Raw genomic sequence first — 20,651 nt, 5'->3', positions numbered from 1 at the left:
CCCAGCCCCCCTCACTGGGCTGTTCCCCAAGAGAAGCAAGGTCCGGGGGCCGCTGGGCTGGTCAGGAGGCACAGCCGTTCCTCAGCCCCTCGTTTCCTAAGACACAGGTGTTTCATGTTGTAGAGAACTGGTAAAATCCCTTTAAGGGAAGCGGCATGTTCCCAGTGGACGGCGGCGCCGGGCTGAGGATGCCCACGTGCGCTCCCGCGCTGCCTGGCTGCTTACCTTCCCCTTCCTGGAGAGCTTTCTGGTCCCCCACGGCCTCAGGCACCAGTTTCCCGTACGAGTGCTTCTCACTAGAGGCAAACTTCGCCGTGTCAAAGTAGACAGAGCCGTTTGAAGCATAGCTGGAGAACAAAGAGGAGCCGGGATGGAGCAGGTCCAAAGGCACTCCGTGGGCCAGCCACCCATCCTCAGGGGCTGCGGGAGCCGGACCTGCTGGGAGTCCCGCTGCTGAGCCGGAGCAGCGCCCCCTGCAGCCCTCTGCTTCGTGTCCTGTGGCTGTGGGGCACCGGCCCTGGCATTGCCTGGGAAGGCCCCCACGTAGTGCCGCCCCTCACCAAATCTGGACTCCACCACCCGTCGCCCTGCGACAGCTCGCCAAGGGCTTCCGGATTATTCCAGCACAGACGACCCGTGTCCCTGACGGGGCCAGGCCGGGCCTCTCGGCGGGAATCTGTTAGATGGGGAGGGGCACTGTCCCTTCAGAGCCCGGAGCCTCACTCCTCCTTCGCCCAGGCCGTGGGCCGGTTGGGAGAGAAGGGTGCAGAGGCCAGGCCAGGCTCCCCACTCTCACAGAGAGAGGCCTCCAGCAGGTGCCCGGCACCGCCCATGGACACCTGGGTCCTGGATGGGCTTCACCTGTGGCTCCTTTTCCAAATGCTACCTCCAGTGCGTCCAGTGGTCAGAGGGGCTCGGGTGGTAAACCCGCGGGGAGGCAGCGTGTGCTGCAAGTCCAGCCAAGGAACGGGGCTGATGCCGGGCACTGTCTCTGGGTCTCTGGGATGGGATGCTGAGGTGCACTGGCCCTTGTGTGTGGTACCAGGGACTGAACCCGGGGCATCGACCTCTGCCACACCCCAGGCCTTTGGATTTTTTGGTTGGTTGTTTATTCATTTATTTATTTATTTAATGGTACTAGAGATCAAAAAAAGGGGCTTTCTCCCTCCAAGCTACACCCTAGCCCTTTTTATTTATTTATTTTTGGTTATTTACTTATTTTGTAGTCCTGAAGACCAAAGCCAGGGGCACTCGACATCTGAGCTATACCCCCCGCCCTATTCATTATTTTTTATTTGAAACAGGGCCTCACTAAGTTGTGGAGGGCCTCAGTAGCTGAGGCTGGCTGCAGACCTGGATCTTCCTGTTTCTGGCTCCCAAATACTGGGATTACATGAGTGCACCACCACGCCCAGCTTTATTTATTTATTTTTTGGAAACTTGCTAGAGTCTTGCTACTTTTCGGAGGCTGTCCTTGACCTTGGGAGCCTCCAAGTCCGCTTCAGTGCTGGGATTACAGTCTGTGCCGCCAGCCTGGCTGAGGCTGTACACTCTTAAGTTGCCAAGGTCCTTGGCTATGTGGCTGTGGCTGGCTTTGAACTTGTGATCCTCCTATCTCGGTCTTCCAAGTACTGGGACTACAGGTGTGTGCCGCTACGCCCGCTCCTACTGAGCTCCTGAGCTGAGTTGGGCCAGGTCTTCCCCTGGGCCCCCAGGGTGGCCACTGGGCCTGTCTGGAGGGGCTGCTCAGCCAGATCCCTGCTCATTGGCACTGGGCTCTGCTGGGGTGCAGGATAACTGCTGGCGGCTTTAGGACAGGCTAGATCCAGCACACCACCTCTCCTTCCTGCCTTGCGCACATGCGATACCAGCCACAACCAAATGAAAACCCAAGGAAGGCACTGTTTTCTAAAGGAATCCAAGTTAGCGCAGCAGTGCTGGGAACTTGGTGTGGAGCCAAGTGCCATGTGGGACGAGCCCAAGGGCGCACGGGCCCAGCAGGAACCTGGAGTACATGCTCTCCTGCCTCCTGGACCCAGACTGGAGTGGGGAGCTGCTCCCCAAGAACGCCGTGCGAAGGCCCTCGCGCTTACCCGTAACCGTTGTCCACAATCTTTTGGACAAACTCCACGATTTCTGGCACATATTCGCTAACGCGGGTTAAGACATCGGGAGGGAGGACCTGTGGGGACAGGGGGAAGGGTCAGTGTTGTCCCTTTCACAGACACGCTCCACGAGAGCAACACTGCTGATCTGCAAAACAAGGAGCCCCCGGGGGTCCAGGAACAGCTACAGAGCAGCCAGGCCCTAAGTGTGCGCCCACCTGGCCGCTCCCCCGGGGCGCAGAGTCACCACTGTCCGTGCCTCGAGGCTGCCTGTGACCCCTGGCCACCGCTGCAGCTTTCCAAGTCTTGTTCCCTTGCCTGTAAGCGAGGGGATAGGCAGGGCTCAGGGGCCCTCATGAGATGCAGAGAGGGCCGGTCCCCAGAAAGACCTGCTCCTTCCCTGCCCCGGCCCCAGAGGAGGAGCCCGAGGCGGCCTCGCAGGAAGGATGAGGAACAAAGGACTCGTCTAGCCTTCGAGGAGGCCCTACATGAAGACTTTCTGATTTGCCCAGTGGTGGCACCACCTGTAACCCCAAGTGCTTAGCAGGCTGAGCTAGGAGGATGGCTGATTCAAGACCAGCCTTGACAACTTAACCTCAGCAAGACTCACACCAACGCAGTGAGGCCTGTTCCAAAACACAAAAAAAGCCAGGTGCGGTGGGGCACACCTGCAAACCCCACACTTGGGGGGTTGGGAAAGGAGGATCGCAAGTTTGAAGCCAGCCTCGGCTACTTAGCCAGGCTCTCGGCAACCTAGTGAGACCTTGTTTCCAAATAAGAAATAAAATAAGGCTAATGGGTAGAATGCCTCCGGGCTCATTCCTTGGTATATAAATAAATAAATAAATAAGCAAACAAATGGCTAGGACTATAAAACATTTCTGGGTTCAATTCCTGGTACCACAAACACAAAAAAAGTTTGTGTTTTTTGTGCATCCAGACATGCTGGGCATGAAATAGAGGTAAAAATTAAGTTTTAAAAATTGCCAGCGTAGCCGGGCGTGGTGGTGCACGCTTATAATCCCAGCATTCGGGAAGCTGAGACCGGAGGATCACAGTTCGTGGACAGCCTCAGCTATTTAGCGAGGCCCTCTGCAACTCAGTGAGATCCGGTTTCAAAATAAAGAATAAAAAATAGGGCCGGGGGTGTAGCTCGGAGATAGAATGCCCCTGGGTTCCATCCCCAGACCTGTTTTAAAAAAAAAAAAAATTGCCAGCGTAAGTCGGGCATAGTGGCGCATGCCTGTAATCCCAGTGCTTGGGAGGCTGAGACAGGAGGATCGCACAGGTTCAAAGCCAGCCTCAGTTACTTAGTGAGGCTCTCAGCAACTTAGTGAGACCCAGTTTCCAAAAAAAGTATAAAATAGGTCTGGGAGCGTAGCCCAGAGGTAGAAGGCCTCTGGGTTCCATCCTCAATACCACAAAAGAAAAAAAAAGAACAAAATAAATAAATAAATAAAAATTGCCGCTGGGCATGGGGGCGTATGCTTGTAATCCCCGCGCTTGGGAGGCGGAGATAGGAGGATCATGCAGGTTTGAAGCCAGCCATGCTGGCTTAAGAGACCCTGTTTCCAAGTAAAAGTATAAAATAGGTTTGGGAGTGTAGCCTAGAGGTAGAAAGGTTCCATCCCCAGTACCACCAAAAAAAAAAAAAAAAAAAAAAAAAAAAAATCCAGCATAGACCTGTAATCCCAGTGCTTGGGAAGCTGAGATAGGAGGATCTCACGTTCAAGATCAACTTAAGAAGTTTGTGACACTCTCAGCAACCTAATGAGATTATTTCAAAACAAAAACTAAAAAGGCTTGAGGATATAGCTCAAAGGCGGAATGTCCATGGGTTCAACCTCCAGTACAAAAAAAAAAAAAAAAAAAAAAAAGTGGTGCACGCTTGTAATCCCAGTACAAGAAGGCTTAGACAGGAGGATCGCAGGTTTACAACCAGCCTCAGCAACTTACCCAGAGCCTCAGCAACTAAGTGTTTCAAAATAAAAAATAAAGTAAAAAAAAAAAGGGGCTGTGGGTTCAGCTCAGAGGTAGAATGCCCCTGGGTTCCATCCCTAAATCAAAAGCAAAACAACCAGGCCACTTCCGCCCTGGTCCAGGTTCAGTGTTGACTTGGCCTCTTCACTGAGGCTGAGAGCTGAAGGTGCTGCGACTGCACGGGCCTCTGGCTTTAGACGAGGACTTGGGAGCCAGGGCCCCGCCTAGACCCAGGGCAAGACGACCAAGGCACTCACGTTTAGGGCTTCCATGTCCCTGTGGAATTCCTCTTCCCAGAACTTGGGCAGTTTGGAGAAGATGGAATTGTCGGCCACCTCACTGCCGCACGTGGAGTCCAGCCAGTCGGAGAGCAGGTCCTTGGCCTCTTCCAGCAGCACCTAAAGGAGCAATGGGACACTCGCACGTGAGCCGGCTTCCCGGAGCCTCTCCCGGCACAGCAGCGCAAGCTGACCGATCGGCGTCCTGCATCACAAGGGCAACCCGGCAGGGAGTGCGCGGGCCCGGCGTGCGCGGTGGGGACAGCGCGCCGCTGGAGAGCCCGTGTTCCCCGGCCACACACACCGTCGGCGGGCTACGTGGGCAAAGGCGGGAGACGCACTTAAACTAGAAATCAATGCTACCGAGAGATGGAAAGGACACCGGGGCAACCGCAATGGATTTACCCTCCGTTTACGTGGAGGGGTAGAGAGCAGCGACAGAGCGGGGCATCGTGAGCGCCCAGGGTTAGCCGGACGCTGCCACCCCTCCTGTCCTCAAGGACACAGCCAGGTACAGCTCAAAAGAAAAATGAAACTTCTGATTCACAGCCAATGTGCCGACCTGCACGGAGAACTCAAAGTCCGTAACATAGCCGCCTAGGACCTGAGAGCGAAGACAAGGTCCCAGGAGTAGGTGCTGTGTCTGGGTCTTAAACGTCCCCCGAGGACTCACGCGTTGAAGGCTTGGTGGCCAGCCTGTGGCCACTGGGCGGTGGTGGCACCTTGGCACCTTTAGGAAGTGGGGCCTGGCGGGAGGAGGGTGGGTCAGCAGCGGTGGGCACCCGGAGGGGATGCTGGACCCCTTCCGCTCTGGCTTCGCCTCCGCCTGCCATGAGCCGAACAGCTCCTCCTCCGGGGCAACAGCCTGCTGGCCACTGCTGCCCAGAGCGACAGGCCAGCCAGCCACGGCGAGCCCAAACAACCCCCCTCCATAAGTGGGTTCTCGTAGGTATTTGTGAGGGCACAAAGTGGATGAGTGTGCAAGGTGACCTGAGAATAATCTTATTTTTATGATCCAGTAGAGTGGCAATGAACTGAGATCAAAATCACTTCAAGATCCCATTGAAAATATTACCAAAGAGCCAGGCGTGGTGGCTCAGGCCTGCAATCATGGCACTTGGGAGACTGAGACAGGAAGAGCAGAGGTCTGAGGTCATCTCAGCAACCTAGCGAAATCCTGTACACAAATTAGAAAATAAAGCAGGGCTGGTGGTATAGCTTGAAGGCAAGATGCACCTGGGTTCAATTCCCAGCACCATAATAAAAGTATAAACAAAACACATGATACCTGGCCATTAGGGAAATATTCATTAAAACAGTATGCCCTAGCCAGGCGTGGTGGCGCACGCCTGTAATCCCGGTGCTTGGGAGGCTGAGACAGGAGGATCGCAGCTTCAGCCAGCCTCAGCTACTTAGTGAGGCTCTCAGCAACTTAGTGAGACCCTGTTTCCAAATAAAGTATAAAATAGGTTTGGGAGTATAGCCTGGATGTAGAAAGCCTCTGGGTTCCACCCCAGTACCACCAAAACAAACAAACAAACAAAAAAGGCAGGGGGTGTAGCTTGGAGGCTGAATGCCCCTGGGTTCCATCCCCAGAGCCACCAAAAACAACAACAACAACAACAACAACAACAACAACAACAACACAAAAACAAAAAAACAAAACCAGTATGCCCATCAGAATGTCCAAGTCCTGAAGGCCCCCCCGTCCTGCTCCAACAAGGATGAGTGGCAGGCGCTCTCGTTCAGGCCTGTGGGAAGCGAAATGGCGCGGCACTTGGGAGGCTGCCTGGCAGTTTCTCTAAAATCTAACCACATGAGCCAGCGACTGCACGCCTTGGTAGTCACCCAAGGGAACCGAAAGCTGTGTTTACACAGAAACCCACGCACAGAGGCTTAGAGCAGCCCTACCCAAACTGCCAACACATGGAAGCAACCAAGATGTCCTAGGTAAACACACGGCTGCAGCCAGACAAGGAGACGGGGAGAACTGCTCAATATTAATGCGGACACTTGGCTCCTGCTCCTGCCATGGACCCGAGGGATGGATGAGGTCCAGAGAGCTCTGGACAGGTGAGCGTGTGGGCACTGGAGGCGGCGGCCTGGACAGTGAGGACACTCCACCTGCATCCATTGTGACGTCCCTCATGAATAAACCAGTGAATATAAGTAGAATGCTTCCCTGAGCGGCGTGCACACTTCGCACGTTAAGGGACCGAGTGTGAGCAGTCCTGGGATCCCAGAGCTACAGCGGATTGGTCAAAAATACAAGTGGCAATCTACTTTTTATATTTTTGATATTACAGATTGTACCTAGGGGCATTCTACCTCTGAGCTATACCCCTGGCCTTTTTTTTTCCAGTACTGGGAATGGAACCCACGGACATTCTACCTCCCAGGCACTCCCCCAGCCCTATTTTTTTTCCTATTCATTATTTTCAAACAGGGTCTCACTGAGTTGCAAAGGGCCTAAGTAGCTGAGGCTGGCCACAAACCATGACCTTCCTGTCTCAGCCTCCCAAATGCTGGGATTACAAGCATGTGCCACTACGCCCAGCCCCCAGCCCTTTTATTTTTAAACAGAGTCTCACTAAGTTGCTGAAACGGACCTCAACCCTGTGATCCTCCTTGTCTCAGCCCCCCAAGTACAAGTACTGGAATTTCGGGCGTGTGCTGCCACACTGGCTTACGACCTCCTACACTGGCTGGCACTGAGGCGGGGCGTTGGCCCTCACCTATGGGATCTTGACACCATTTCCAGATAGAAAGTGTCGAAACTGAGTGAACTAGGCCAGGCGTGGCACCTAGTCTTTGGAAGGAAGAGGCGGAGAATCACTGGTCTGAGGCAGCCGCCGTCACTTAGTGAGACCCTGTTTCAGAATAAAAAGTAAATGTGGCCATGGGCGACCTCAGAGGCAGACTGTCCCTGGGCTCAATTCCTAGGACCAAAATAACACCACAAACGAACTGTAGAACATCCAGCGGGTGCACTGTACGACTGGCTGTGGGGGTGACCCCACGTTGGGTGGCAGGTCACGTTCTACATGGAGAAGAAAAGCAAGAAAGTTTTCGTGCATGGGCCCTGAAGAATCCCTGCCCTACTCCAGACCTCCGCCTCATCAGCGTCCTTGCTGGGCCGCTGTGGCAAAACTCAGACAAAATGACAACTAGAGTTGGGTGCGGTGGTGCACACCTGTAATCCCAGTACTTTGGAGGCTGAGACAGGAGGATCACAGGTTCAAGACCAGCCTCAGTAACTTAGCAAGGCTTTCAGCAACTTAATGAGATGCTGTCTCAAAATAATAATAATAATAATAATAATAATAATAATAATAATAATAAAAAGGATGTAGCTCTGAGGTAAAATGTCCAGTATCACACACACCCCAAAAATAAATAAATAAAGAGGTCAGCTTGAGGTTAATCCATGAGTCCTTCCAAGAAGCTTGGACTGTGAGGGCCCAGTTGGGGATCCCAATGTCACCCAGATATATGCTCCACGGCCCAGCTCTATGGCCCAAAGAAACAAGAGGCTTCAATCCCTGGCCATTTGGGGGAGCGCAGACCAAAGCCACAGGAGAGGACAGCTTCCACCCACCAGAGCGGCTATGCCCCGGAAGACCTAGAGCAGCGCTGGCGAGGGCTGAGCCCCGCTGGTGGGGACGAGGAGGTGCTGGGGCAGAGGCGCTCCTCAGACGGGCGACTGACGACCTGGCAATCCCACTTCTGGGCACACACACGGAATGACCAGAGGCAGGTCCTGTGCAGACACCTGCCGGCCGTGCTCACAGCCGCATCCTCGGGAGCTAACAGGTGAGCAAGCCCAGCGCCCCTTGCCAGCTGAGCGGAGAAGCCAAGCGGGGCCCATCCACATGACGAACGCACTTAGAAGTTAATCCTGGCGCACGCTACCCCACGGGTGAACCCTGAAGACACTCTGCTGAATGAATCAAGCCTGACACCAAACTGTGACCCCACTTATGTGGGGTCCCGAGAACAGTCAGGCTCATGGGCAGAAAGAATGGGGTTCCAGGGACGGGACGAGGGGCGGGTCAGAGTAACGGGACAGAGGTCCAGGTTGGGAAGGTGAGGAGTGTTCAGTGGGCGGTGGTGATGGCCGACAGCAGCGGCGATGTGCGCGCAGACCTGCAAATGCTGTGGCTCCACACCGCCCCTTCCTTCCTTCTTTCCTTCTCTTTCCTTCCTTCCTCCCTCCCTTCCTTCTTTTCTGCAGTACTGGGGATGGAACCCAGGGGCATTCTACCTCCAAGCAACACCCCAGCCCTATTTTTAACTCTTTATTTTTAAAATTTTTTATTTATTTATTTTGCAGTACGAGGGATGAACCCAGGGGCATTCTACCTCCAAGCTATACTCCTAACCCTATTTTTTATTCTTTAGTTCGAAACAGGGTCTCACTGAGTTGCTAAGTAGCTGAGGCTGGCTGCGAACCCAGATCCTCCTGTCTCAGCCTCCCGAATGCTGGGATGACAAGGATGTGCCACCATGCCCGGCTTCACCATTTTCTTTTAACAAGGATGTTAGTGGAATGATTGGGGACGATCTTTCTGGCAGCACTGTTAGAGACGAGGAGACCCGAGCAAGGGGCCCGAAGCAGGGCGAGGAGCTCGGCCGCGGCAGCGCTGGAGGAGGACAGCAGCGCGTGTGGCCATCTCACAGACAACCGAAGGGAAGGACGGCGGGGCGGGGACTCAGGACGGGCGGGGAGGGGACTCGTGCCGCTCACAAGCACGCAAAGCCGCCAGCCGCCACCTGAGAGGACACCGAGGGGAACGCCAAACAGGAGAAAGTGTGCAAACGGCAGGCAGGGGTCCAGGCCAGGCACGAGTGGGCGCGGGATGACAACTGCTGTGTGCACTGTGCTCCTCGGGTGACAGAGTAAAGGCGGCCAGCAGGGGGCGCTGGCAGGAAGGAGAAGGGCCGCCTGTGCTCAGCGCCCGCTGCCCTCTTCCTGTCCTAAGGAGGCCTTCCCAATGACAGAAGCGCTGCCCAGTCCGAGGCCCAGGCCCTCAGTGACCCACGGCCGCTGCGCCCTCCAGTCCTAGGCACAAGACAGTCGCAAAGATGCTCCCACAGCAGGCTCCCTGCATCCCAGTGGATGTGCTGGGCGGGACCCACCCGGCTCCCAGGTCCTGCTACAGAAGCTCTGCCTGGAAAGGGGCTGGAGCGGGGCATGGTGGTGCACGCTTGTAATCCAGCATTCAGGAGGCTGAGACCGGAGGATCGTTGTTTGCAGACAGCCTCAGCTATTTAGCGAGGCCCTTTGCACCTGAGTGAGATCCTTTTTCAGAAAAGTAAAAAGAATGCCCGGTGTGGTGGCGCACGCTTGTAATCCCCGCGCTTGGGAGGCTGAGACAGGAGGATCACACAGGTTCGAAGCCAGCCTCAGCTACTTAGTGAGGCTCTCAGCAACTTAGTGAGACCCTGTATCCAAATAAAATATAAAATAGGTCTGGGAGTATAGCCCAGAGGTAGAAAGCCTCTGGGTTCCACCCCAGTACCACCAATAAATAAATAAATAAATAAATAAATAAATAAATAAATATAAAAAATAAAAAGACAGCCGGGCGCGGTGGCGCACACTTGTAATCCCAGCATTTGGGAGGCTGAGACCGGAGGATCATGGTTGGTGGACAGCTTCAGCTACTTAGTGAAGCCCTTCACAACTTAGTGAGACCCTATTTCAAAATAAACAGAAAAAAATAGGACAGGGTGTGTAGCCCAGAGGTTGAATGCCCCTGGGTTCCACCCCAAGAACCACAAAACTGACTAAATAAATAAATTGACTAAAAAATAGGGCTAGGGAGTGTAGCTCAGAGGTACAGTGCCCCTGAGTTTCATCCCCAGTACAGCAAATAAATAAATAAATAAATAAATAAGAAAATAATAATAAAATAAAATAAAGGGGCTGGAGGGTGGGAGAGAGGACCACCTCCAAGCCATCCCAGAGCAGGCCACCAGGCATCTGACTAATACCCAGGCTGATCCGGCGCAGAGCACTTTATATAGATGGCGGGCAGCGGGTGGAAGCGCTCACCTGTGTGCGGCTGTCAACTTCCTCCCGGGGGAGGCCGGCGTGCATCGCGCGCTCCAGCGGCTCTCGGGCCAGCTCCACGGCGTGCTGGACTCGCTCCAGCATCTGCCTCTTGTCAGGGTCTGTGGTCTCACTCAACTTCACCGAAAACGGCTGCAAACAGAAAAGACAGAGCCGAGCTGTCAAGCAGTGTGTGGGAACCCCGGCCATAAAGCTGGCGCCGGGGCTCAGGAAGCCGCCAGCATCCCTCACCGCTGTGCAGCGATAGAGCAGCTCACACCACGTCTCCCGGGCTCCTTCTCAAGCGGCAGGCGGTGGCCAAGAGACCCAAGCGCCTAGCCCAGAAGCTCTAGTGCTGGCCCTTGCGTGTGGCTGGGCAGGCTCTAAACCGCACCCTGCCTCAGTTGTCCTCATTCAAAAGTGCTCCAGGGACCGACCACACGTGGCAGGACATTCAGAGACTCGCGAAGCCTGGGGCTCCTGCACCTGGAGGCACCCACAGCCCACAGGGACCAGCCCTGGCGGCCTGAACCCCAGCTGCATTCCAGTGCCACGCCTCCCTTCTCTTCCAGACAGAAGATGCCGTGAACACGCCAGCAATTAGCTTTCTAATTACTAAGGAGACCTACCAGTTACTAAAGAGAATAAAATGCCTTATTCTTCATGCTACGTAATACAAACATAGTTAAAATCATGCTCATTCAGCCGGGTGTGGGCGCACGCTTGTAATCCCAGCGTTTGGGACAGCTACTTAGTGAGGCCCTCCACAACTTAGTGAGACCCTGTTTCAAAATAAAGAAAAATAAATTTAAAAATAGGGCTGGGGACGTAGCTTGAAACTAGAATGCCCCCGGGCTCCATCCTTAGGACCGCAAAACAAAACAAAACAAGAAAACAGAACAAAACCATTAAACTGGAAAGAGCCGATTTCTTCAGTAGTTGTGAAGGTTAGATCTCTGAACGCAGAAGACTTCAGAGCGTAGCCTCCGCACTTCGTCACGTGTGCGACTGGCCAGGCGACCTTGAGTGCTGGCGAGCAGCGCCGTCAGCGGTAGCCGGACACTTGCCTCTACGCGGACGGATGCCACCTGCTCGTCCCTGTGTCCGCACACCTGCCCTGGTGATTTCCTCTAGGCCAGGGCCTACCCTGCCTTCAGCACCCCTGCCTGCACTGGTGAAGCTCTGCCAGGACACACAGTACCCCAGGACAGTGACCTAGGAAGGGCCGCCGCAGGGTGCAGGGGACAGGACGTGGGCTCACCTTCAGGGCGGCGCGAATGTTCTCCAGGACCTGGGCGGCGGACGGCTTCCGTTCCCGGTACTGCTCAAACAAGTAGTTCTGCCGGGCCCGCTTGATGATCTGGGGGAGAAGGAAGGGTCGTGCTCAGAGCCCACCCCACCCATTCAGCATGCCGCCCTCATGCTCCGAGACCCCGAGCTGGGTGAGGCTGGCAGGGGGACAAATGCGGGGCCCAGACGTGGCGGCATCACGGCACACCAAGCCTACCGCGAACTGGACTGAGATGAAGGGAACTTCTGCATGCTAAGGAGCGGGCCAAGGGGTTACGGACACTCAACCTGCTCGGCCCTCACATGCAGGCGCCCGTCTGCTCTCTTTGTGCACCTTTCCTCCTGTGTGCCCTTTCCTCCTGTGTATACCTTTTACTCCTGTGAATCCTTTCCTCCTATGTGCGCCCTTTCCTCCCGTGTACAGCCTTTCCTCCTGTGTGTGCCCTTTCCTCCTGTGTACCCTTTCCTCCCGTGTGCGCCCTTTCCTCCTGTGTGCACCCTTTCCTCCCGTGTGCGCCCTTTCCTCCCGTGTGCGCCCTTTCCTCCTGTGTGCGCCCTTTCCTCCTGTGTGAGCCCTTTCCTCCCGTGTACCCTTTCCTCCTCTGTACCCTTCCCTCCTGTGTGCACCCTTTCCTCTGGATGCTTACTTTACCTTGTCGTCAATGTCTGTGATGTTCATACAGTAAAAGACGTCATACTGGAAATAGTCCTTCAACACTCGTCTCAGGATGTCGAAGGAGATGTAGGACCTACAGCCACGAGAGCGGACAGTCAGCATGTGCAGGACCCTGGGCTGCACCTGGACACACCCAGCCAAGCACCCCAAATCAGAAAATTAAATTGCGCTGAAACCTGACATCTGCCAAGCGTTCACATGGCGCCACAGGGGAAAATTCCACAGGTGAAGCTTTGTTTCATGCGTAAAATTGCGAAAAACATTGTATAAAATGACCGACAGTCTACGTGTATATGTGTATGTATAAGGTGCACATGAAACAAATGAACTCTGTGCCTGGATCTGGTCCAATCCCCAAGCTATCACATTATGCCTAAGAGATTGTTCTAGAGTCTGAAACCCAAAACATTTCTGGTTCCAAGCATTCCACATAAGGGAAGCCAACCTGCACAGGTAAAAGCATTCTGCGGCCTGCACCCGGCAGCCACCTGCCCTCCACAAGCCACCCCTGGGGGCACCGAGGAGGGTCACGGCCCACGTGGCTGCAGGTCACAGAAACTGCGCTGGGACCCCCCGAGCTGGGGGGGCAGTGTGGCTCCTCGTGCCCCACGCCTACCTGGCGTGCCCCATGTGAGAGGCGTCGTAGACGGTCGGCCCGCAGCAGTACCACGTCACCTTCTTCCCATCTTGAGGTATAAACACATCCTTGTTAGAAATGAAGGAACACCGTCACAAGAAATTCAAGAAACCGCAGAGGGACAGCTAGCATCGCGCCGGCTTCTTCTGTGCATAAACAGACGCAATGAGGACCACTTCTGTGATCCCAGGAGCTGGGAGGCTGAGACAGGAGGATCGCAGGCTCACGGCCTGCCTCAGCTACTTAGTGAGGCCTTGTTTCCAAATAGAGAATGAAAAATAGGGCTGGAGATGTAGCTCAGAGGTAGAATGCCCCTGGGTTCAATCCCTGATAACACACACACACACAGAATGTTTTGTTTTACAGAAAGTTACAGTGATGCTGGGCTTGGTGGTGTACGCTTGTAATCCCAGCATTCGGAAGGCTGAGACCAGAGGATCGTGGTTTGTGGACAGCCTCAGCTACTTAGTGAGGCCCTCTGCAACTTAGTGAGACCCTGTTTCAAAATAAAGAATAAAAAATAGGGCAGAGCATGTAGCTCAGAGGTCAAATAAATGCCCCTGGGAGCCGGGCATGGTGGTGCACGCTTGTAATCCCCACGCTTGGGAGGCTGAGACAGGAGGATTGCGCAGGTTTGAAGCCAGCCTCTGCTGGTTTGAGATCCTGTTTCCAAATTAAAAAAAATATATAAAATAGGCCTGGGAGTGTAGCCCAGAGGTAGAAGGCCCTTGGGTTCCATCCCTAGTACCAGAAAAAAGAAAAAGAAAAAGAAAAAAGCCCCTGGGTTCCATTCCTAGACCTGCAAAAATTACATAAATACATAAATAAAAGCCACGGTGGGCCATCCTCCGGTGCACCCCTTCCTCCTGGGGCGCTCCTGCTGAAGGCCGGTGGGCAAGGGGAGGGGCTTGTTTGTGGAGACGCTTGTTTATCAGCAACTGCCACTAACAATCATCCCTAAGCTACAGTCCTGCCTGCCCCAGCAACAGCCTCAGGGGGTTGGCAGTACCCCCGTTTTCTTCAGTGAAGACACCACGGCTGAGGGCAGCTGGCCAGGGACTGTCCCTCCCGCAGGAGCCTGGCTGGAGGCCAGTCCACCCCAACACTTCCATCTGTCTCTGGGAGTGTCGGGACTTACAAATTCCCTAACAAAATTATGAAGTAGCCCACACTTGTCTCTCTGCCCACTAAGCATGCTCGCAGATAAAAAATCCAGCCTGTGTGGGACCCCAGGCTTGTTTAAAACCCCTGGCTACAGCCGGCGTGGTGGTCCACACCTGTAATCCCAGTACTTGAGAGGCAGCAACAGGAAAATAGCAGGTTTGGGGTGACCTCAGCAACATAGTGAGACTCAGCAACCTAGCAAAACCTTGTTTCAAAGCAAAATTAAGCCAGGTGTGGTGGCGCACACTTGTAATCCCAGCATTCGGGAGGCTGAGACGGGAGGATCGTGGTTTGTGGACAGCCTCAGCTACTTAGTGAGGCCCACCACCACTTAGTGAGACCCTGTTTCAAAATAAAGAATAAAGAATTCAATCCCCAGTGCCGGTTCCACCACCCCCTCAAAAAACCCCCAAACACTGGCCATAGCCTGCGCAGAACCACCCAAACGAGGCCGCTCAACCAGCAGCCAGCCCTGCCAGGCTCCACCTGCTTGGCTCGCAGCCCTGCCAGTGGCAGCCAAGTGACCCACAGGCACACCAGCACTGGTGCGGGGAATAGCCTGGGGCACGCCTGTCTGGGCAGGGCAAGCCATGCCCAGAAGCCAGCAGGCACACTTCCTCCAGGTGCCTGGCACGAGGCTTCCAACTTTCAGAGCAACTCTGTCCCTGAGCTAGAGGCCAGACCCGTGACAGGCAAGCTGGCTCTTTGCGAGGGCACCTGGCCCACACATGCCGCCTGGCCCTCCTTACCTTCTTGCGGGTGAGACTGTTGTACAGACGCAGCTTGCACGGCTCGGTGCCCGCCGGAGGGGACCACGGAGGCTGCACACGCCGGCCTTTACCTGGAGGCAGAAGGGCACGCGTCACCTGGCAGCACTCAACACTGCGACCACACCTGAGACCCGGCTTCGAGGACGGGCCGTGACTGGCAGGGAGACACGAAGTACCCATCTACTTGGTCCCCAGCCTGCAGAGGGCGAGTCCAACAGCGACCCGAACCCCGGGAACACCCTAGAGCACCCCGCAGCCATGCCAATGCCGTCTACTGTGCCCCAAGCACACCCACGTGACCACTACTCTAATGGCGTCCACCGCGCCCCCAAACACCCCTCGCTGGCTGGCAGGCAATTTCAGACCCCTTACGCTCCCTGACCGTGACACAGCCATGCTGTCCCAACATGGGCTGTCCCCAGTTTCCGGGACCCCTCTCCCGGGCCAGCTGAGGGTTTGTGGACAGTTCGTGGAACACTCGCCTTCCAAGCCGCCAGGTGCAGAGGCCAGAGAGACGACGCCCCGTCCTGCCTCTGCTCCTTTCCAACCTCAGATAGCGAGCAGCCGCAGCCAGTGCCGACCCGCAGCAGAGCGGAGCGGGCTCCGACTGTGGACACTACCCGGCGGCCCCCTTCCCCCGCCGGCCACAGCGCAGCCCCTCCTCCTCTGTCCCCGCCTGCCAGCCGGCCTCTCTGCTGCCACATGGCACAGGGTGTGAACCCTTCCCACTAACACAGACGAGGTGACTGCAAACCCTGGGGAGGCACCACTCTGTCCCTGGGCCAGGAGAAACCATACGCGTAGCTGTTCGCACCCCAGGACACTGGACAGAGCGCACCCGGGGACTTTCTAATCACCTGGAGGCCGGCTCCTGCACCCTGCAATCTGGGCCTGCCACCCTCAGGAAGCTGGCTGCTCTCAGCCCTGGCCGGGACTGGAGGAGGGCACCTGGCAGACACCTGCATGGTGGAGGCCCGCGCCATGTTCCAGCCCCCGGGCGCTATCTAGAAAGCCCAGGCGGCTCCAGTGGGGCTGCCAGAAGACAGCACTCGGCCTCCCCCATGAGTAGGACACATGCCCAGCCACAGGCAGCAGGCAGCACGGCCGCAGGCAGTTTTGGACTCGCGGGTTCCCAGAAAGCCACAGGCCACCCGGGAGCTGAGCCTCCCCAGCGGGCTGTGGCTGAAGCCATGCGGGTGACTTCATCTTCATGTGCAGAAAGGAGACATTTCTCATTTTTAAAAAGTTCGGTGCCGGGCCAGGCGTGGTGGCGCACGCTTGTAATCCCAGTACTTGGGAGGCTGAGGCAGAAGGATCGCGCGGGTTCAAAGTCAGCCTCAGCTACTTAGTGAGGCTCTCAGCAACTTAGTGAGACCCTGTTTCCAAATAAAATATAAAACAAAGTAGGACTGGGAGCGTAGCCTGGAAGTAGAACGCCTCTGGGTTCCACCCCGGTACCAAGGGTTCAGTGCCAATAATAAGGCTTTAGGATCTAACGATACGACATCTGGACAAACACCTGTGCTCTTATGGAAAGAACAAAGAGGTCAGGTATGGTGGCGCACGCCTGTCATCCCAGAACTGGGAAGGCTGAGAGAGGAGGGTCAGCAACTTAACGAGACCTTGCTTCAAAATAAAAGTAAAATAGGACTAGGGGAATAGCAGAGGTAGAACGCCCCTGGGTCCAATCCCCCACACCAATAAATAAACAAACAAAAATAAACGAGCCAAGTCAAGTCCAAGGGGGGCGAGGTACCGGCTGAACCCCAAGACTGGAGCTCCCAGGGGCCCCTGGTCATGGCAGGGACATCCTGATCCTCAAGGGCCTACCCCACGGGGCACCATTCTGTCCTGCTTCTGACCCAACCAACATGGCACCTGGACCACGGCCGCATGCTGGAGACCCGGGCTGAGGCTCTGGCTGGGCGTCTGCTGCCACCCATGGGCGGGGGAGAGCACGGCCGCGGAGCAGACAGACAGCAGGGGAAGCCGCTGCTACTCACTTGCGTGGGGCCCGCAGGGCTCGCCTCTGTCTCCGGGGCTGCCCAGGAGCGCGGCTATGTGCCTGAACCACCGCGCCACGTGGTAGAGGCTCGAGTCGGCGGGCAGGGCGGAGAGTTGCCTGAACACATCCACATCTGCCTGGGACAGGGAGTAGCCCTGGACATAGCTACGCGTGCTGAGGTGCCTGTCCAGGGCCCGCGCCCTGGCCGCCTCATCGCTAATGCTCAGAATGGACCGGTAGTCAGCAGCTGCAAAGACAGAGGGCACAGGGGGTCAGGGAGGCGGGCAGAGGGCACGAGGCAGAGGCTGGCATGCCAGGCAGAGGACGGGATGCAAGGCAGAGGCCGGCATGCCAGCCAGGCAGGAAGCTACCCAGAGGCCACCGGGGAGGAGACAGGAGACACTTGTAACTGAAACCCCTTCCTGTATATAAAATATCCAGACAAGGCAGATTCATAGGAACAGATCGGCGACTGCCAGAGGGGCCAGGGAGTGACTCTGCGGGAATGGCTTGTGGTAATTTAGGAGGCGGTGTGCACACCTCAGGAGTGCGCTGAATGCCGCCAAGCTGCTGGCTTCAAAATGGTTAGTTTTAAGCCGGGCGTGGTGGCACACGCTTGTCATCCCCGCACTTGGGAGGCGGAGACAGGAGGATCACGTGGGTTCCAAGCCAGCCTCGCTGGCTTAAGAGACCCTGTTTCCAAATAAAAATATGAAATAGGTCTGGGAGTGTAGCCTGGTGGTAGAAGGGCTTCCAGGAACCCCAGTACCACACACACACAAAAAAGGCTAGTTTTATGTCATGTAAATTTCACCTTAATTTGAAAAACTCACAACAGTGGTGAGAAGAAAAAAACTATCCAGAAAGGCCGAAGGCCCTTCCTGCAGGGGTGCCTTGCTGCAGGCCCTGGGCCCGTGGCCATGCCACCCCGTGACCTCCGCCCCAGGACACCTGGCCACGCCCCACCCTCCTCGTGCAGGGAGGGCCACGCAGGATCCTGCTGTGACCCGCACCTGCCCCGACTCAGGAAGGCATCCACCAGCATGAGTGCCACGCCCCACAAGGATCCACCAGGATGCAGACGCTCTCCACGCTGGGGGGCCCAGCCGCCCTGGCACTCAGCCGTGGCCGCCGTCCCACCTCCCATTTTCTCTTCAAGCTCTTGGCTCCACCCCCGCTGCTGCGGGCACCGAGGAAAAGGATTCCTGCTCCGTGGGCTGTGGCGGCTGGCTCGCTACTTCCTTCTTCCTTCCCTTTCTTTTTCTTTTCTTTTTTTTTGGTGGTACTGGGGGTGGAACCCAGGGCCTTTCTACCTCCGGGCTATACTCCCAGACCTATTTTATACTTTATTTGGAAACAGGGTCTCACTAAGTTGCTGAGAGCCTCACTCAGTAGCTGAGGCTGGTTTCGAACCTGCACGATCCTCCTGTCTCGGCCCCCAAGCACTGGTACTACAAGTGTGTGCCACTGGGTCTGGTTCTTCCCTTTCTTCTGGTGTTTGTATGATACTAGGGATTGAACCCAGGGTCATTCTACTCCCATGCTAAACCTTCAGCCATTTTTTTTTGTGTGTGTGTGGTACTGGGGTTCCTGGAAGCCCTTCTAATTCCGGGCTACACTCCCAGATCTATTTTTATATTTTTGAAACAGGGTCTCTTAAACCAGCGTGGCTGGCTACGAACCTGTGCGATCCTCCTGTCTCCGCCTCCCAAGCGCGGGGATTACAAGCGTGCACCACCACGCCCGGCTATTTTTTAAATTTTCTTGTTTTGAAACAGGGTCTACATTCCTGAGGCTGTCACTGAACCTGTACTCCTGTCTCAGCCCCCCATGTACTGGGATTACAGGTATATGCCACCATACCGGGCTTGGCTGTGTTTACCTTTGACACAGAGAGTTAAGGATTGGAAGCTGCCCCCAGACCCAGGCCCAGCCTCCTGCTGCAGAGCAGGCGGGCAGTGCCGGCCCTTGGCCAGAGGACAGAGCCTGTGCAAGCCCAAGAGGTGAGCAGCCCCGCGGCTCCTCCTAGCCGCCTCGCAGGACAGGCCATGGGGACTGCAACCACTGGGCCCCGTGGCGAGCAGCTGAGGGTGCGAGTGCGCCATCACCTCTCCCCAGCTATGCGCGGTTGCCCGGGGGACTGGAGAGGCGACCCACAAATAACTACCCTGTCCTCTCATCTTGGGCCCTCCCCGCTCCCTCTCAAGCTCACTGCCTGGCCCCAACTCACTCAAGCCCAGGGCTTTTTTTTTCTCTTTTTTTTTTCTTTTCTTTTTTGCAGTAGCGGGGATGGAACCCAGAGGCATTTGACCTCTGAGCTACACCCCTGCCCTTTTAGTCTTTATTTTGAAACAGGGTCTCACTGAGTTGCAGAGGGCCTTGCTAAGTAGCTGCGGCTGTCTGTGATCCTCGATCCTCCTATCTCAGCCTCCTGAATGCTGGGATTATAGCATGTGCCACCACGCCCAGCTGAACCCCAGGCTCTTGACACAGCTGGCAGGGCAGTGTGCGGATGCTGTGAAGCCTTCCTCCCAGGGTGGCAAGGGCACTTCCTGGACACAGGAGTGCTGGCAACTCTGTGCTGGAGGGAAGCCCAAAGCTGCGGCCTGACCCCCCCCACACCGTGTCCCGACCAGCGTCTACCAGGCAGCGGCAGCATGTCCCAGAGCCCAGTCTCTTCCCCTCTGGGGACAGCATGCTGCCAACCAGAAGAGCCTTCCTTGAACTCTCCACCTGGCTGCTGTGCTGGGCAGAAACCCACTGCCTTCCCGCCACGGCCCACAGCCCCACAGAGCAGCCCCCGCCCCTGTGCAGCCAAACACCTGGGCCTTCGGTGCTTCTCAGCCAAACTGTGCACCAAACCCTTTGCACACCATCGTTCCTAACAGCGCAGAAGGCCCGCCAGACCGCCCCGGCCCACACTCCATGGGGCGCAGAATCCAGGCCCCCCACGGCTCCCTGGCCGGCAGCACAGGTCCAGCCCACTCTCACCTGAACTGCTCCAGACACCTGCACGCCCGCCCAGCCAGGTCGCCCTGTGGAGAAAGAGCTCCCTAAACCTCACCACCTCCCACACGGGCTGGCTCCTCTGTCCATGCTGGCCTAGCCCCTCTGTCCACGCTGGCCCGGCCCCTCTGCTCGATGCTGGTCTCACACGTGCCACCTGCCCCCCCAGGCACCACCGGGCCCCTCACCTCCTTCAGAGCTCTGCTTGGGCTCAGCTTCCCCATGGGGTCGAGGACTCCTGCTCCAAGTGCTCACTGCCCCCACCCTCGCCCTCCGGTCTGCTCTCTTAGTGCCCTTCCAGAACCGTCTGGAACTTTCCAGACACTGGGTGAAGGTGCCCAGGGAGGTGTGAGCACAGCGTGGTACCCCTGACATCTTACTTGTTGCCCCCGTAGGGCTGGCATCCACCTATCATTGCTCCAGGGTCTCTGCGCCCTTCTGCAGAGGGACCCGGTGTGTCGTGGAGCTAGCATTTGGGATGGCCGTCCTCACCCCAAAGCTCCCTCAGCATGAGCCCCTGCTCAAGCACAGAGAGGCCCCTGGTGGTCCTAGAGCAAGTCGCCCCCCTTCAGCTTTCCAAGCCATCGAGGAAGCAGAGAAACAGACGCAGACGCTGTCCCTGCCAAGGTGCCAGCTCCTCCTGGCCCAGCACCCCAGGCCCCGGGGTGCACTCACAGTGCGGGAG

General features: G+C 56.2%; 1 protein-coding gene across 1 annotated transcript in view; it reads right to left on the bottom strand.

Moving 5' to 3' along the window:
- Nucleotides 1-20,651, bottom strand: part of CARS1 (cysteinyl-tRNA synthetase 1) — a gene marked incomplete at both ends in the record, with an annotated part of 48,639 nt that overhangs the window by 18,683 nt on the left and 9,305 nt on the right. The window contains 9 exons of the mRNA XM_080693776.1: nucleotides 226-347; nucleotides 2,094-2,182; nucleotides 4,343-4,483; nucleotides 10,422-10,571; nucleotides 11,680-11,778; nucleotides 12,361-12,457; nucleotides 13,001-13,089; nucleotides 14,935-15,026; nucleotides 16,959-17,207. Of these exons, the coding sequence (XP_080549902.1) occupies nucleotides 226-347; nucleotides 2,094-2,182; nucleotides 4,343-4,483; nucleotides 10,422-10,571; nucleotides 11,680-11,778; nucleotides 12,361-12,457; nucleotides 13,001-13,089; nucleotides 14,935-15,026; nucleotides 16,959-17,207 (1,128 nt within the window). The remainder of the gene's footprint in view (nucleotides 1-225; nucleotides 348-2,093; nucleotides 2,183-4,342; nucleotides 4,484-10,421; nucleotides 10,572-11,679; nucleotides 11,779-12,360; nucleotides 12,458-13,000; nucleotides 13,090-14,934; nucleotides 15,027-16,958; nucleotides 17,208-20,651) is intronic.

Source organism: Muscardinus avellanarius (genome assembly GCF_963383645.1).
Source record: "Muscardinus avellanarius genome assembly, chromosome: 1".
NCBI lineage: Eukaryota > Metazoa > Chordata > Mammalia > Rodentia > Gliridae > Muscardinus > Muscardinus avellanarius.
Note: the sequence above shows the minus strand (reverse complement) of the source record. Positions and strands in the feature narration are given on the sequence as shown.